This window comes from Lagenorhynchus albirostris, chromosome 3, assembly GCF_949774975.1.
Source record: "Lagenorhynchus albirostris chromosome 3, mLagAlb1.1, whole genome shotgun sequence".
NCBI classification, from domain to species: Eukaryota; Metazoa; Chordata; class Mammalia; order Artiodactyla; family Delphinidae; genus Lagenorhynchus; species Lagenorhynchus albirostris.
The window spans coordinates 49,101,055-49,117,165 of record NC_083097.1 but is presented as its reverse complement, the minus strand read 5'-3'; the positions used below and the strand labels follow the sequence as shown (position 1 = coordinate 49,117,165).

Genomic DNA, 16,111 nt, shown 5'->3' with positions numbered 1-16,111 from the left:
AATGTATCAAATTCACATAGGAAATATAATCATTCATAGGTATATCTCATAACTTTGGTAATAAACACTTAGCAAGTTTTGAACCTTGGTGGGAAGTCCATGTATATATGTATATGCAGTTTCACATGTAATAGACATGTAATATACTTCCTGGGATACATCATACAACAGTGGATTAAATCAGATTATATCTCATTACCTGAACTCTCTATTATTTCTAGTACAAGGTTCAAAATAAACTTACTTCATACTTAATTTGATATCAATGGGCAAATGTGATACAAAAAGTACAAGTATACAAAAGATAGGCTTTTAAAAAAGTAATAGATAAAGGCAAAGAATCAAAAAACTATCCTGCATCAACTGTATTTCAATGTATCAAACAGTTGATGAGACAGATTTCTTCCTTATAGAAGAATTCCAGCTAATAAATTCAAAAGGAATAATAGAGTTACATTGCCATCATTTTGTAACCCCTAATCAAACAACAGATCTAAGTTATGATCATCAATGGTTGCTAAATAAGGGAAAGGCTACTGAAGAACTTTACAATAGCTCACTCATCAATTTTAGACAACCAGACACTGTGCATTTCCTGATGTGATACAATAGGAAATATACAGAATCACCTGTAAAGTATTCTTGTCACTGCCATCCTCCTCCCAAAAAAAAAAAGGCCTGAATGTGATCAAGCCTCTGTATCTAACTAGAAATTTATAATAAATATGGGAGTAGGAGGGGTATAGAGACAAAGAAATATGTTAAATAACACATCAGGATGTAGGCAGCCAAATCCACAACATGGAAAACTCTACAGGAAATGATCTGTTATCTCAACAAATAAGTAACAAGAAAGAAAGAAAAAAAAGACATAAAGAGAACCAACACTACTGAATCCTTATTCAAAAAAAAAAAAACTATAAAAAATTTATGAGAGAAATCTGAAAACTGACTAAATATTTAGATGATATTAAGAAGTCATTCCTACTTTTTAAATGTGATAATATTGTTAGATTATATGTTTTTTTTAAATCCTTCCTCACTTAAAGACACATATTCAAATATTTATAGATAATACTATGTGATATCTGGGCTTTGCTTTAAAACAAACAGAAAGGAAAGAGAAGCAGCATACAGGTAAAAACAGAATTGACCATGACCTTATTTTGATAATTGCTGAAGCTGAATGATAACCTCATGTGATTCAAAGTTACTCAGTTCTATTTGGAGGCATACTTTAAATGTTCCAATTTAAAAAGCTTTAATAAAGTCATAAGACCATAAATATGAATTTCATAAATTATATACTCACACTGTGTAGTCCCACTGCCTAACCACATCATTTTGTTTTACTTTGCTATGTGTTTTTTGTTTTTAACTTAAAGGATCTAAGTCAATTTTATCTGGATCTTGGATGAGGTGGGCTTTGCTGCTGAGGCTCTTTGGACCATGAGAGTTGGAAATGAAGACAGAAACTGAAAGTGAGTTGGAAATGAAGACAACTGAAACTGAAAGTAACTGCTACCCAACCACAAAAAATAAGAACAGCTCATTTCTACTCCTTTGCTCCACTGGCCCCATCAGGGAACAGACAACCTCAACCCTATTAATGATCCTTCAATGAAAAGGGGGAAATATGCTACAGATTTAGATATTGCCACCTATCTTCAAACACCTGTTTTAGGGCTATGCAGTCCTCCAACCAGGTCTTCCTCACTGCTATACCCAATTCTTTGTACGTTTCCCAACCTCCAAGACCAAAACTTTGTAAAAATTAATATTTTTTATAAAACTTAATTTCATCAGAAATACATACACACTGCCTAGTACAATGCACCCATATAATTATATTCAAAAGATATCTGATATTAATGATGATAATCTGTCATTATGAATATAATGATTTCCTAGTATTATCTACTGCGACATCTTAGCTGCTTTCTGCTGAACTGCATTGCTGTCTTCTTTATCTCTGCTTTTTCCAGTGGGTTTGAGAATAATGAGCCTTATGGGAATCAACTTCTCTAATATTTATTAGGACTGATTTTTTTTTTACATCCAGGTGACATACACTATGATATATGGTATATAAATTTAATTTTTATATGCATTCTAAAGACTTCAAGATACAAGGGTTTTGGGGTTTTTTAGCTTTCTTATACACAGTAAGAAAATAAGTTACCTTAACACTAAAGTGAAAGTGTATGCTTATTAAAAAATCATTTTCCTTCCTAAATTTGAGTATGTACATTTCATTTGAGAAAACATACTTAAGATAAAAAAAAAACTTACCACTTTAGTAAAAAGAATGATGGTCTTTTCCAGTCTATCTCTACATATATTATCTGTACCTATACTTCTACCTGTTAGAAATACATTTCAAATATTAGTAAAAAATTTATAATATTCTAGAAATTCACAACCAAGACAATGACAAAACTTTTTACAAAAATACTGCTCAGATTTATTTTTGCACATTTTGCATTATGTGCATTTTTGCACATTTTGCATCACTAGTGTGTATTCCCAACTCTAAACAAATAAACAATAAAAATTAAGTTTTTAAAAAGCAATACCAAAACTTGTACTTGACACAGTAAACTTCAGTGCCATATTTCATAAAATTAATCCTAAAATACAAACTGAGCCCATTTCACAGTAAAAGGATAGCAATTTTATCCATAAAATCAGGAATCACAGTTTCAAAATCTAAACTAGTTATATCTGAAATACCTATCAAGCAACATAAGTAAAAACACAGAATTCAAAGATTAACATAATCATTATTTTTCCTATATCGTCTAACAATTTTCTTCTGATAATTTCCCTGGTATAATTAATTTCTGTACATTCAGAATAATGTCCATCAGCTCATTAACTATCTTGCTCCCTAATCATACTAATCATATTCTGTCTCAACAGTTATGTCATTCTCTTCTCCTGGAAAGACTTCTATTCTTCCTTCTTTTTCCCCCAGGGGGATGACCAGAGGAAAATGACCATTTTTAGGGGAAAAAAACTGTATTATATGAGCTGTCTTATTCATCTTTACATGCACAGTACCCAGAACAATACCTGGCAACACACTCAATAATGATTCTACTAAACCGAAAATGACTGACATAAAACAATCAGCAACTCCCTAAAAGTGAGTACACTAAGGTATCTTCTCAGGATAGTAAGTCTCCCAATACACTCACACATAAAAAACATACATGTATACAGGTTATACATACGTGTGTGTGCACGCATTCATGTGTATCCTGTGTATGTTATGTGTGTGTATCCTGAGCAAAGGTGCTTATAATCATAGGGAAGAGAAAAGGATAACAAACAGACCACCAATATAATACAACACAAATGCAAATGCTAAATTCTTTCGTGTGGGAGAGTGGATCAGAAAGGGTCCTATAGGTAAGTCAGAAAGGTTAATAAACAAGGGATTTACAAAATGAATGTAACCATTTAAGAACATTTATATCAAACAGATACATAAAATGTACTAAAAGAAACAATCAATAAAAAGTCTAAACAGCATTTGACAGAGGGTCTACACTTATTATCTGCTAAACATACTACCGTTGTGGATGTCTGCATGGAACGGAGTAGTAGCAGCAGTAGAAATACAGAGGAAGGAATGGATATAAAATAATTTTATTTTTTAAAAAACATTTCCTCAATACTTAGGACAAGACAGGTATATGAAGACAAAGCTGAGCTTCCAATTTAATTTCAGATAATTAATTACCGAGATAACAAGATTTTAGCCACTCCAGATTTGCAAGTGCCAAGCGGAAGCTATTAATGAGTAAGGATTCTACAGTTAAAAACTACTATCATGGAAGTACTTACTGCACTCCAGAAATTGTTTTAGACGTTCAAATATTCCATGTAAAAAACCCTAGAAAAGAAAAAAAATTTTGAAGAGTCTCAATTTATTGTTATAATTTTACCTTACACTTTTTCAGGGAAACTAAAACATACTTATCACATCATATTAAAAAGTTAAAATTAGATAAAAATTATTCCATTATTATAAAATGTCTTCAGTCTTCCACAACAAAATAACTATTTCACCTCCTCAGTGTCTCATTTCAATAACCTAAATCACTTTGCAATAAATAAAAAATTATTTATTAAGCATTCTATTTCACTACATATTCTCTATTCTCCTTACTGTTTTATTTTTTTTATAGCCTTATAACCCCCTGACATACTGTTTATCATCTGTCTCCTCCCTCTAAAATGTAAGATCCTTAAGAGCCAAGAACTTTTCCTTGTTATTTTGCTCTATCCCAGAATCCAGGAATGGTATTTAGCAATAATAAGTACTCGTAATATGAATAAATGGTAGCAATTATTTATAGCAGAGTTCTCAATCTCAAGTATTAAAAACATTAGCCTTCAGATACCAGAAAAGGCAAGACTCACCATTTACCATATGGGTCCAATACACCTTTACCTTTTAATATATATTTTAAAATATTATGAAAATTTCACAGAAATAGGGCTTTCCTGGTGGCACAGTGGTTGAGAATCCGCCTGCCAATGCAGGGGAGACACGGGTTCGAGCCCTGGTCTGGGAGGATCCCACATGCCGCGGAGCAACTAAAGCCGTGTGCCACAACTACTGAGCCTGCGCTCTAGAGCCCGCGAGCCACAACTACTGAAGCCCACGCACCTAGAGCCTGTGCTACACTACAAGAGAAGCCACAACAATGAGAAGCCTGCACGCCGCAACGAAGTAGCCCCTGCTGCCACGACTAGAGAAAAGGCTGCGCACAGCAACAAAGACCCAACACAGCCAAAAATAAAATAAATTAAATAAATTAAATTAATTAAAAAAACTTTACAGAAATAAATATAAAGGAATAGTGAAAAACAACTTTATTAAAAATTTTTAAGAATTTAATTATCACAGACTTCTTTGTATCAATAAATTCTGGTGTATAAACATCATAAAAGATGTCACGTGTCCTGCTAGCAAATGAGATGGTCCAGGTTTTTGTCACAAAATACTACACAATGAAGGCCTTCCTGATGAATGACTAACTAGAACAGAATGCTCTATTTCTTCTTTGAAATATAGAAATATATTGTTCACTCATCAATTCCTGAGCCTGAGACAATTCAACTAGGATATCATCACCTGAAGACACAAAGGCTGGGATTTCACTTAGACAATTTCACTATCATCACTAGGGTCTAGAGTGCTGCTACTGGTCTCTCTGAGAGCATCCATCTTCAGATTCATGTAAAAATTATAAAACATTTTCCTGTTAATTTTCTTTTCTCAGCCATTTTGAGCAGGAAATGAAAAATCCTGAACTCTCGACTGTGTTAAATGAAAGCTAATAGTAAAGAGATAGTGTTTGTGGTCTTTTACACCTTCCTAAAAGACGATGCAATACAGTAGACAACACTGTAAGAAAACTGCAGGACAACAACAAATTTCACTATTGCCTCATCCTCTGGCAATCTCATCATTCTTTCATTTTCATACTATTTCAATCTTTTTAAGCACAGTTGAGAATAAGTAATGATAATTAACAATAAAATAATTCCTAGGATGATGAAACAGCAGAATGTTTCAAAACAGGAAAAATAAAATCACCGAGATCCCATATGTATGTTAAATTTATACAGGGGTTCAATGGTCCCATATAGTAGCTACAAGATAGAAGGAATTTTATTCTATTTTCTTTTAAATATAATTTGTGTACCAGTCAGGGTTCTCTAAAGAGAGGAGAAAATTATAAAGGCCATCAATTTTAAGCGCATCAAGAGGATCAGGAACTTACAGAACTAGACCATCGACTAATCTGCAATCCAAATCAACTAATTCACTTGACTATTGTTATGTAATAATAAAGTAAGAACCCCTTAAAATTATCATTAAATGGTCATTTACAGAGCATTTTAATTAGGTGCTGAACTCATTACAAAAATCATTATCTCCCTTAATCCTCACAACATCCAATGGGATATGTACTATTATTTGATCTCGTATTACAAAAAAGGAAACTCAGTATCAAGGAAGGTAAGTAAATAGTCTGAGGTCATGTTATCAGGAAAAGGCCAAGCCAAGATTCAAATCCAAATTTATCTGCCTCCAGAAACCCAGATCTCATGACTATCATATAGTGCTTCTTAAGCATCTTTTAAATTCCATGGTATTTTAAAGATCTTTATGTTATTTGAAAAGTTGCCCATAATTTGTTAAAATTCTATTCTCTTTACAACTAGTCAATATACATTAAATGCCACAACACAGCATTTATAACTGAGTAAAGGCTGACGTACAATTTCTGAGACAGAAGAAAGACTCTCAAGGAAAAGCCAAAGGCTCACAAAATAGGGATAGTATTCACTGAAAACTATTATTCTAGTTTACAGAAATATGATTCAAATCAATTCATTTTCACTAAAAAAACCCTGACATATTCAGTATTTTAGTTAATGTTATGGTACTCAGAATAATATTACATAACAAGATAATCACTGAGTCTTCTGACATGTTTCTACCATATCATATAGTCATTCATTTAACAAATAACTACTGAACATTTTTATACTGCAGAGATTGTTCCAAGCTCTGGAGTGAACAGTGAATGAAACAAAGTCTCTGCAGTCATGAAACTTACACTCTAGTGAGGGAAATGAGGGGGAGTTGTCAAACTGGTTTCTGGAAAATGTTCTTTGACAGCATGGCAATAAATATAGATATTTAAATGTATCAGTATTTAAAACTGGGATTGTTTTTGATATATCGTCAGGCAATTTGGTAATATATATCAATATCATCAGTGTGCATACACTTTAACCCAACATTTCCATTTCTAAGAATTTATCCTAGAAGATCACTTAGAAAAGTACACAATGACATATGCACCCAAATGTTCATTCCAATACCATTTATCAACAATTAAAAACTGGAAACAACCTACATGTCATCAACAGATAATTGGGCAAGTAAATTATAGAAAACCTATGATTAATTTTATCATTTTTAAAAAAATTTGTACACCGACAGCAATCATATGGATTTACTATACAATCATTAAAAACATGACATATAACAATATTACTGACATGAGAAAAATATCCCTAATACACTGAGTTTAAGAAAAAGCCAAGTGGACTTCCATGGTGGCACAGTGGTTAAGAATCCACTTGCCTATGCAGGGGACACAGGTTCTAGCCCTGGTCCGGGAAGATCCCACATGCCACGGAGTAACTAAGCCTGTGTGCCACAACTACTAAGCCTGCGCTCTAGAGCCCACGAGCCACAGCTACTGAAGCCCGCGCACCTAGAGCCCGTGCTCCGCAACAAGAGAAGCCACCACAATGAGAAGCCCACATACCGCAACTAAGAATAGCCCCCACTCACCACAACTAAAGAAAGACCTTGCGCAGCAACAAAGACCCAACACAGCCAAAAATAAATAAATAGATGAAGGGAGGGAGGGAGGGAGGGAGGGAGGGAGGGAGGGAGGAAGGAAGGAAGGAAGGAAGGAAGGAAGGAAGGAAGGAAGGAAGGAAGGAAGGAAGGAAGACGGACCCAAGTAAGGAAACAGCTTGTAGGTCTCATTCATATAAAATTGAGGAAGAAAGTATATCTGAAAGAATATGCATAAGATGTCTTAAAGGATAATTAACAAATGTTAGCAATATCTCTGATAGTAAGTTTTTAAATGATTTATTTCCTGTTTCCTTTTCTGAGTTTTTTAACCTTTAAAAAAATAAGCATATAATGCTTTTATAGAAAAAAATCATCTTTACATTATAATGATGTATATTAGCAGTTTCTGAACTCTTTTAACAATAGAACCATTATTTCAATCATAATCTTATGGAAATACAAAATATAGTAAAGATTTAAAACAAAACTGTGACTCCGGTCAAATCTAGTAGGACAGACCCAAAGACCCAATTAAATATACTCTTTCCACAATTCCTATGCAGCCCCCAAGACAATCCAGAGAGTAACATCTTAGCTGACCTAAACTCACTGTGAAAACTAATATAGATCTGAGCAAGTATAATACAATTCCATTTTGTTAAGGAATAAAATTTATGCAGCTATATATTTCTGCATATAGAAAATGTAGATGACGTGATACCAAAAATGAATATATTTCACAACTTGTTGGGCTTATCAATGGAATTTTCCCCTCTTATATACATAACTTTTAATTGAATGCAAAGAGCATAAATGTTATGATTCAAGGGGAAAAAAACACATTTTAAGAACATAAAAACAGACAAAGGAAAATACCAAGGATATAAATCAATCTACACTGACCCTGGTAATGTTATCATAGCACTCAAATTCGTAAGAGTTCACTTGAATTCAAAGTAACACTCTCAATGCACCACGGCGTCTTGAGAACCATCCTAGTTCTACTTCCTCTCCTTCACATAATATTTCTGCTTTAACATAGTTTCTGTATGTCTAAAAATAGACCACAAGTCTAAAAGTGTAGTATAATATATACAGAATAGTAAAAAACTAGGTGGTCATTTAATAAAAAACTTTTAAATGAATGCCAAGTAAAAAGAATAAACTTTGTAACATTCAGGAAAATACCAAGCACTTTTCCGAAGTTAAAAAAATTAAATGACTTCTTTCACTTACCATCACCTCCATATTCTTATGAGGTTCCACGAATCCATTAACAGTTAACTTACGCAGCACTGAAAAGTAAAATCAAGCTTTACTTACATCTTTTTTTTTCATATTTTTTCCTATTAAAATCATAATCATAATAGACTCAGAATCACAAAGCCTCATCAAGCCTGGAGGTTAATCTAGCTTAATCCTTTCATTTAATAAAGAAAGGTAACTTCTGGTCACTGGTTGGTTATGAAGTGGGAAAGATGGAACTAAACCCCAGTTATTGTGACTAAGAAGCAACGCTCTTCTCACTTATCGTAACTACTCATGTTTTTTAAAACCATACTGCAAAATTTAGTTCAATTTACATAACTGTTAGCACTTCTCACTTGCAATAACACCTACAGGCTAAGTTGAGAAGGTTACCTCTATTCCATAAACTTGAAACTATGACTCAACAGTGACCGAAAAGGTTTATTCAGTTTCAGGCTACATTAATGAAAATATAGTACCTGCAAAAAGGGATAAAAAGATTAAACTCTATTTCCAAATCTGGAATAAACTACAGTGCTCAATTGCGAGCATCACATTTTACAAGTAAACCAATGTACACAGGGAGACAAGCAGGATTAACAGATTTGAAGTCAGATCTAGACTTAAATCGTAGCTCCAATGTCTAAAACTGTATTATTTTGGGCAACTTTTCTGATCTCACATTCCTCATCTATAAAATGTGGTTATAAGTCCTACTGCATAGGGTTATTAAAGAATTCAATAGTACAATATATGTAAAACACTTAGCAGAATTCAGTAACAACAAGCATGATAGCAGCATAAGACTACCACCTTATATTATCAAATTTAAAGTCACTTCACTTTAAGAAAACAACTTTATAGACAGCATTGCTTTCTATATAACTAAAGACTTATTGTTCATGAGGTGAAGTCTAAGGGCAGTGTAACCCACATACCTACAGTCAATTAACCTTCAATAAAGGAGGCAAGAATATACGATGGAGAAAAGACAGTCTCTTTAGCAAGTGATGTCAGGAAAGCTGGACAGCCGCGTGTAAGTCAATGAAGTTAGAACATTTCCTCACACCATACAGAGAAATAAACTCAAAATGACTTAAAGAGTTAAATATAAGACATGAACCATAAAACTCCTAGAAGAGAACATAGGCAAAACATTCTCTGACATAAAGCGTACCAATGTTTTCTTAGGTCAGCCTCCCAAGGCAAAAGAAATAAAAGCAAAAATAAACAAATGGGACCTAATCAAACTTACAGTTTTTGCACAGCAAAGGAAACCGTAAACAAAATGAAAAGACAACCTACAGACTGGGAGAAAATGTTTGCAAATGATGCAACCAACCAGGGCTTAATTTCCAAAATATACTAACAGTTCATATGACTCAATAACAAAAAACAAACAACCCAATCAAAAAATGGGCAGAAGACCTAAATAGACAGTTATCCAAAGAAGACATACAGATGGCCAATAGGCACATGAGAAGGTGCTCAACATCGCTAATTATTAGAGAAATGCAAATCAAAACTACAATGAGGTACACCACCTCACACTGGTCAAAATGGCCATCATTAAAAAGTCTACAGGGACTTCCTTGGTGGCGCAGTGGTTAAGAATCCGCCTGCCGATGCAGGGGACACAGGTTCGATCCCTGGTCCGGAAAGATCCCACATGCCGCAGAGCAACTAAGCCTGTGTGCCACAACTACTGAGACTGCACTCTAGAGCCTGTGAGCCACAACTACAGAGCCTGTGAGCCACAACTACAGAGCCTGTGAGCCACAACTACTGAGCCTGGGTGCCACAACTACTGAAGCCCATGCACCACAACGAAAAGCCACTGCAATGAGAAGCCCACGCACAGCAACAAAGAGTAGCCCCCACTCGCTGCAACTAGAGAAAGCCCGTGTGTAGCAACAAAGACCCAACACAGCCATAAATAAATAAATAATTTTTCTGAAAAAAGTCTACAAGTAATAAATGCTGGAGTGGGTGTGAAGAAGAGGGAACCCCCCTACACTTTTGGTGAGAACGTAAATTGGTACAGCCACTAAGGAGAAGTGTATGGAGGTTCCTTAAAAAAATAGAGTTGCCATATGAGCCAGCAATCCCCTTCCTGGGCATATATGTGGAGAAAACCATAATTCGAAAAGATACATATACCCCAATGTTCATAGCAGCACTATTTACAATAGCCAAGACATGGAAACAACCTAAATGTCCATCGAGAGATGAATGGATAAAGAAGATGTGGCATATACACACAACAGAATACTACTCAACCATAAAAAAGGATGAAATAATGTCATTTGCAGCAACACGGATGGACCTAGAGATTATCATACTAAGTGAAGTCAGAAAGAGAAAGACAAATACCATATGATATCACTTACATGTGGAATCTAAAATATGACACAAATGAACTTATTTACAAAACAGAAACAGACCCACAGACATAGAAAACAAACTTATACTTACCAAAAGGGAAGGGGGTCGGGGAGGGATGAATTAGGAATTGAGATTAGCAGAAACATACTATCAGTACTATATACAAAACAGATGAATAACAAAGTCCTACTATATATATAGCACAGGGAACTATATTCAACATCCTGTAATAAACCATAATGGCAAAGAGTATGAAAAAAAATGTGTGTATATGTGTGTGTGTGTGTGTGTGTGTGTAAGTGAATCACTTTTCTGAATCATCAGAAATTAATACAACATTGTAAATCAATTAAACTTCAATAAAAAATTAATAAAGTCAGTGTATTAAAATTAGACTTAGAATGCAAATGTCTAAAGACCCTCAGTTTCATACCCTCAATTATATACAACTCAAGTTACTGCACCATAATAGGAGAAAATAGGGCTCAAGCTGAATCCCTTACCCTGGACAAGATCTTTCCCACCACAGGACCTTGGTCTACACTATCTGGGACAGTGCTTTCTTTCTCCCTTTATCACCTAGTTAACTTCCATTTATACTTTATGATTTTAGTTCAAACATCAGTTTCTCAGGGAAGTCTTTTCTGACCTTATTATCAATCATCATAACATTGTAAGGCCCCCCGTCACAGATGTCATTTTACATGTACTTGTATGACCGTTTTATTATATCTGTCTCCCCAGAACCAAGCACCTACCTATAAATATGATGAATGAAGTAATGAACATATGCCTGTCTAAAGGATACTAAATGCACACAGGTATAAATGCAAAGATTACATGTGACAAAAGCTCTAGTCCTAAGTATTTAAGTCATAAAAGCAAAGAAATTTACAGCTTGACAGAACAAGTATTTTAAAGAAAAATGCTATGAGATTTTTCCACGTCAGGATGCCTTAGAAATGCTAATGTGTATCTAAGATCTTGAGATGCTGTGATATCGAAAAGCCTAAAGCAGGCTAATGTAGAGTAGAACAGCATCATTTGGGTCAGGAGTTAGGCTTTGAAGTCAGTGAGACAAAAAGACTCTACAATCAAAAGGATTCATGAAAATTCCTTAATCATTAAATACAGTACTTACACAACGCTTTATGTATCTAATCTTGTATCAGTTTCTCTAATTCTTTCTGTGTAAACATTTCTAAGGCCTTTTAATGTCTTCCTCAAGAATGTTGGCAAAACCATCTCCATTCACTTGTAAAACCACCTGTACAATGGATTGGATTTTACATGTCAACAGTCCTTTAAAATAATTTGTCCACAAGGTTCCCCAAAATGTGCTGACAGTTTGGGGTTTGTGCATCCACTATCTTATCGATGTAAGTGATGCACTGGAGTAGTGCCATTGTAAGGTACTAAGGTGAGTATGATAAAAGGGTTTACAAATAAAACAGAGAATGCAAAATGAGCTGCAGTAAGAAAGAAATAAAGGTTGCTTGAGCTCAAACTAAGAAACACAAGATAAAAGAGCCTCAGCAACCAGAACAGAAGGAAGACAAAGAAAATAAAATGATGGTGAATGTTTTAGAAAGGAAATGAACCTCGGAATACATGCATCAAGATAAGCTCAGCTCAGGGAAGGTGACAGAGATTTATGCTAAGGGAATGCCTATAAACAAAGCATAGGAAAACACAGGCCAAGATAGCACCCCAACAAGCACCTTCTAAAATCCAAGTGAGCCTAAGGTACAAACAAGAAAGATGAGTTCTCAGGGAAAAGAGAGCTGGGAGATAGAGCTCAACTAATAAGCCTTGGGGACAGAAGTTTAGGAAAGTCGGCATGACAATAACAATGGTAGCAGCCCAGAATGAGAAATGAAGCAAAAAAGAAGTGCAAGTATTTGAAAGGTATGCATTCAGAGCCAAGAAACTCCAGTAATGTGAATATAACTTCAAGCTATCCATCTGAACTATGTGTGCTCTCATCAATTAGCGTAGAGGAAGAGCTATTCTTACAAAAGAAAAGCAAACTACAAGAGCCCTTGTCTCTGAGGGAACTATTAGCGCCTTATTCTTCCACCAGTGCAACTGGAAACAGCAAGTCCATACAGATAAACTATTCGGCCACTATTCTGAGGTATGTTGTTTCAAAAATAAGCATGTCAAGTTTAATAGTACCTTTCAATGACAGTAGAGTTCGTTCTAGTGAACTTAGAACTGCAGCTTCATTGCCAGAAGAAACTTGTTGAAGGAATGTGTCTGTGTGGTGATTCCACAGAGAGCAGGCAAAACTATAAATTCCAGAAGCTAACTGCAAAGATATCAACAAATTTGGTCACAATATTATTACAGATTTCAGTAATCAATTAGACCTACGTAGTAATACGTTTTGGTTTTAAAACTGAGCACACATTTTCAATTCTTGACTAAAATAGTCAAGAATCACTTACAGCAACATTTTAAACTTTTTTTAGTCACAATGCACAGCAGTAAGTATAGTTTACATTGGCTGCTGCTAAGAACACACACACACACGCCCCCCCCCAAATATTAGTTTCTTGAAACACTGCTTAGCCTAATGCCTGCATTGCAGTCTGATATTTCCTATTTTTACTTTTTTTTCTTCCACTAATAGTTGTAACACTCAGCTTTAAAAACAGAACTGTCACTGAGTTTATCAGATAAATCAATATACTAAGAATACAAAGGAGTTAAATTTCTGTGTTCTGCCAATTCTACCCATATGGTCTTGGGTATTTAAAGCCAAGAACATAACAAACCACATCACTTGTCAGGCCGCTTGCCTAATATGTACCAGTATTTAAAAACCTGACTCACACTAAGAACCACCTTCCAGTGGTATCTTCATTTTTTTTCCAGAAGGTCTAAGAGCAAACCACCTGAGCCTACATGGCAATCTTCTTCAAATAAAATTATACATAAGTGCATATGACTAGTTATCATTAGTACACTTCAGAATGATTTTTTCTTATTTGAGATATGTCGTATCAACTAATTAAACACTGTATTTACTAATGTGGTCAGGCATCAGAAACCAGTCAGAAACACAATCCTATAAATATAATATTTCTATGAAAAAGCAAATTCCACTTGTTATTTTAATTCAGTAATCTTAATGGTCTGTGTGTCCAGGTATAGAGAAACAGCTTCACCATACCCCTTGGAAACTGCACATATCTACAGAGGCAAAGGCTTAAACCTCAGCTAATCCGAGTATTGGCAGAACATCTTGTGATCCTCCTGGAACACAAGAGGAAGCAACTGCTAGAACACCAATCTCCTGCTCACCTCCCTATCTCCTCTGTTAGATGGTTTCTCATGGCCTCCTGGAATCTGATAAGGTATAAAGTATCCTATCCCACCCCTAACTCTCTCCCCCAGAAGAGAGCTGCAGAATATAATACCACTTAGTTACAGTCCAGAATTGGCTTCCCAGCAATGGGGCATTCCACAACCTGGACTGGAGTCATCCAGCCCCTATTGCTTTGGTCATTGTTTTTAGTGTGTAGACATATAGCATTTGTGACAGAAATCAAGAAAGAAACAGCAGTATGAAAAAACTTTAATATTCTTCTTTGTTTCACACTCCAGTTCTGGAGCTAAGCACCTAGTTTAGGCATTAGGCATCTATTATGCCACAATTCATAATTCTTTTTAGCTAGCCTACAAAAGGGCTCTGCACAAACAGCGATGGCTGGAATGAAGCAGCAATAGCACTACACTTTCAGCCCAAGGGTAAAAGGAAGGAGACAGACAAAGAAGGAAGAAACCACAAGAATTTGGGACGGAATACTGCTAACTATCCTGTAAACACAAGCCCTCCACAAGCTTCTATCTGCTCCAGAAAATACCAACTGATACATGGTCACAAAAGGCTCATCTGGAAAAGAGAAAGTAATAATAAAGCACAAATAAGGAGGGATAAAAATATTTATTCTACATTTTATTCTCAAAAATGTAGAAGGGGTAGGGAATATTCAGTTAGACAATATAAAAATAAATTATTTAATGAAACATTTTAGGTAGTAGTTCACGAAAATCCCAAATACTTGCACTTTTCTTTTTCTAAACCAGAAGAAACAGTGCCACCCACTGACTGCTTAGCAACTTTGTAGAAGCATACAGACTTGACTCCTTGAATATCAAAGGCAAAACATTACAGGAAGTTTTATTTCTTTTAGCATTTTAAATATTCTTAAACTTTTTTAGCCTCAGGGCCACTGTCCTCACAATTTTCCCTTAAGAAAAGTGAGCACCAAAAATGTTTAAATCAAAGTCTTGTAATTCATCACTAATAGTGGGGCAATGAATATTATCCACAAACTGGAGCTTTCAAAACCTGCTTAACCTAACTCTAATCAACAAGATAGGGACTTCCCTGGTGGTCTAGTGGTTAAGAATCCATCTTGCAAAGCAGGGGACACCAGTTCAATCCCTGGTCAGGGTACTAAGATCCCACATGCCGCGGGGCAACTAAGCCTGTGCACCACAACTACTGAACCCGGGCGCTCTGGAGCCCACATGCCACAACTAGAGAGAAGCCCATGTGCTGCAACAAAGAGCCCGTGCACCACAACTAGGACCCTACACAGCCAAATAAATAAATATTAAAAAAAAAAAAAAGATAACCAAAAAATGTTTCAACATGTCAATGGTGCACCAATAAAAAAAGAAAAAGAGAATACTATTCTAACTTAAAAAGGCTCCTAAGAAGGAATTAATTCCCTGGCGGTCCATTGGTTAGGACTCCGCACTTTCACTGACAAGGGTGCAGGTTCAATCCCTGGTCAGGGAACTAAAATCCCACAAGCCGCATGGTGTGGCCAAAAAAACAGACACTTAAGAAACATGATCAAACGCTATATACCTGCCATATTAATTTTTCTGGCTCAAACACACCACCTGTAAACATATTTAAGAACAACGTAGAAAACTGGCTAGAAGTATTACATCATATTAAATCACTACTTTTACGTGTGTCAAGTATGATAAAAGTTAAATGATTATATATGCTAAGTAACCAGATTAGGCTCAAGATGGAATCACTCATGCTAA

General features: G+C 35.2%; 1 protein-coding gene across 1 annotated transcript in view; it reads right to left on the bottom strand.

Annotated features, from left to right (window-relative positions):
• IPO11 (importin 11) overlaps window positions 1-16,111 on the bottom strand; it is a 216,112-nt gene that overhangs the window by 143,444 nt on the left and 56,557 nt on the right. The window contains exons 6-9 of the mRNA XM_060142999.1: window positions 13,214-13,346; window positions 8,639-8,697; window positions 3,853-3,901; window positions 2,293-2,363 (exon numbers count right to left, since the gene is read on the bottom strand). Coding sequence (XP_059998982.1) covers window positions 2,293-2,363; window positions 3,853-3,901; window positions 8,639-8,697; window positions 13,214-13,346 — 312 coding nt within the window. The remainder of the gene's footprint in view (window positions 1-2,292; window positions 2,364-3,852; window positions 3,902-8,638; window positions 8,698-13,213; window positions 13,347-16,111) is intronic.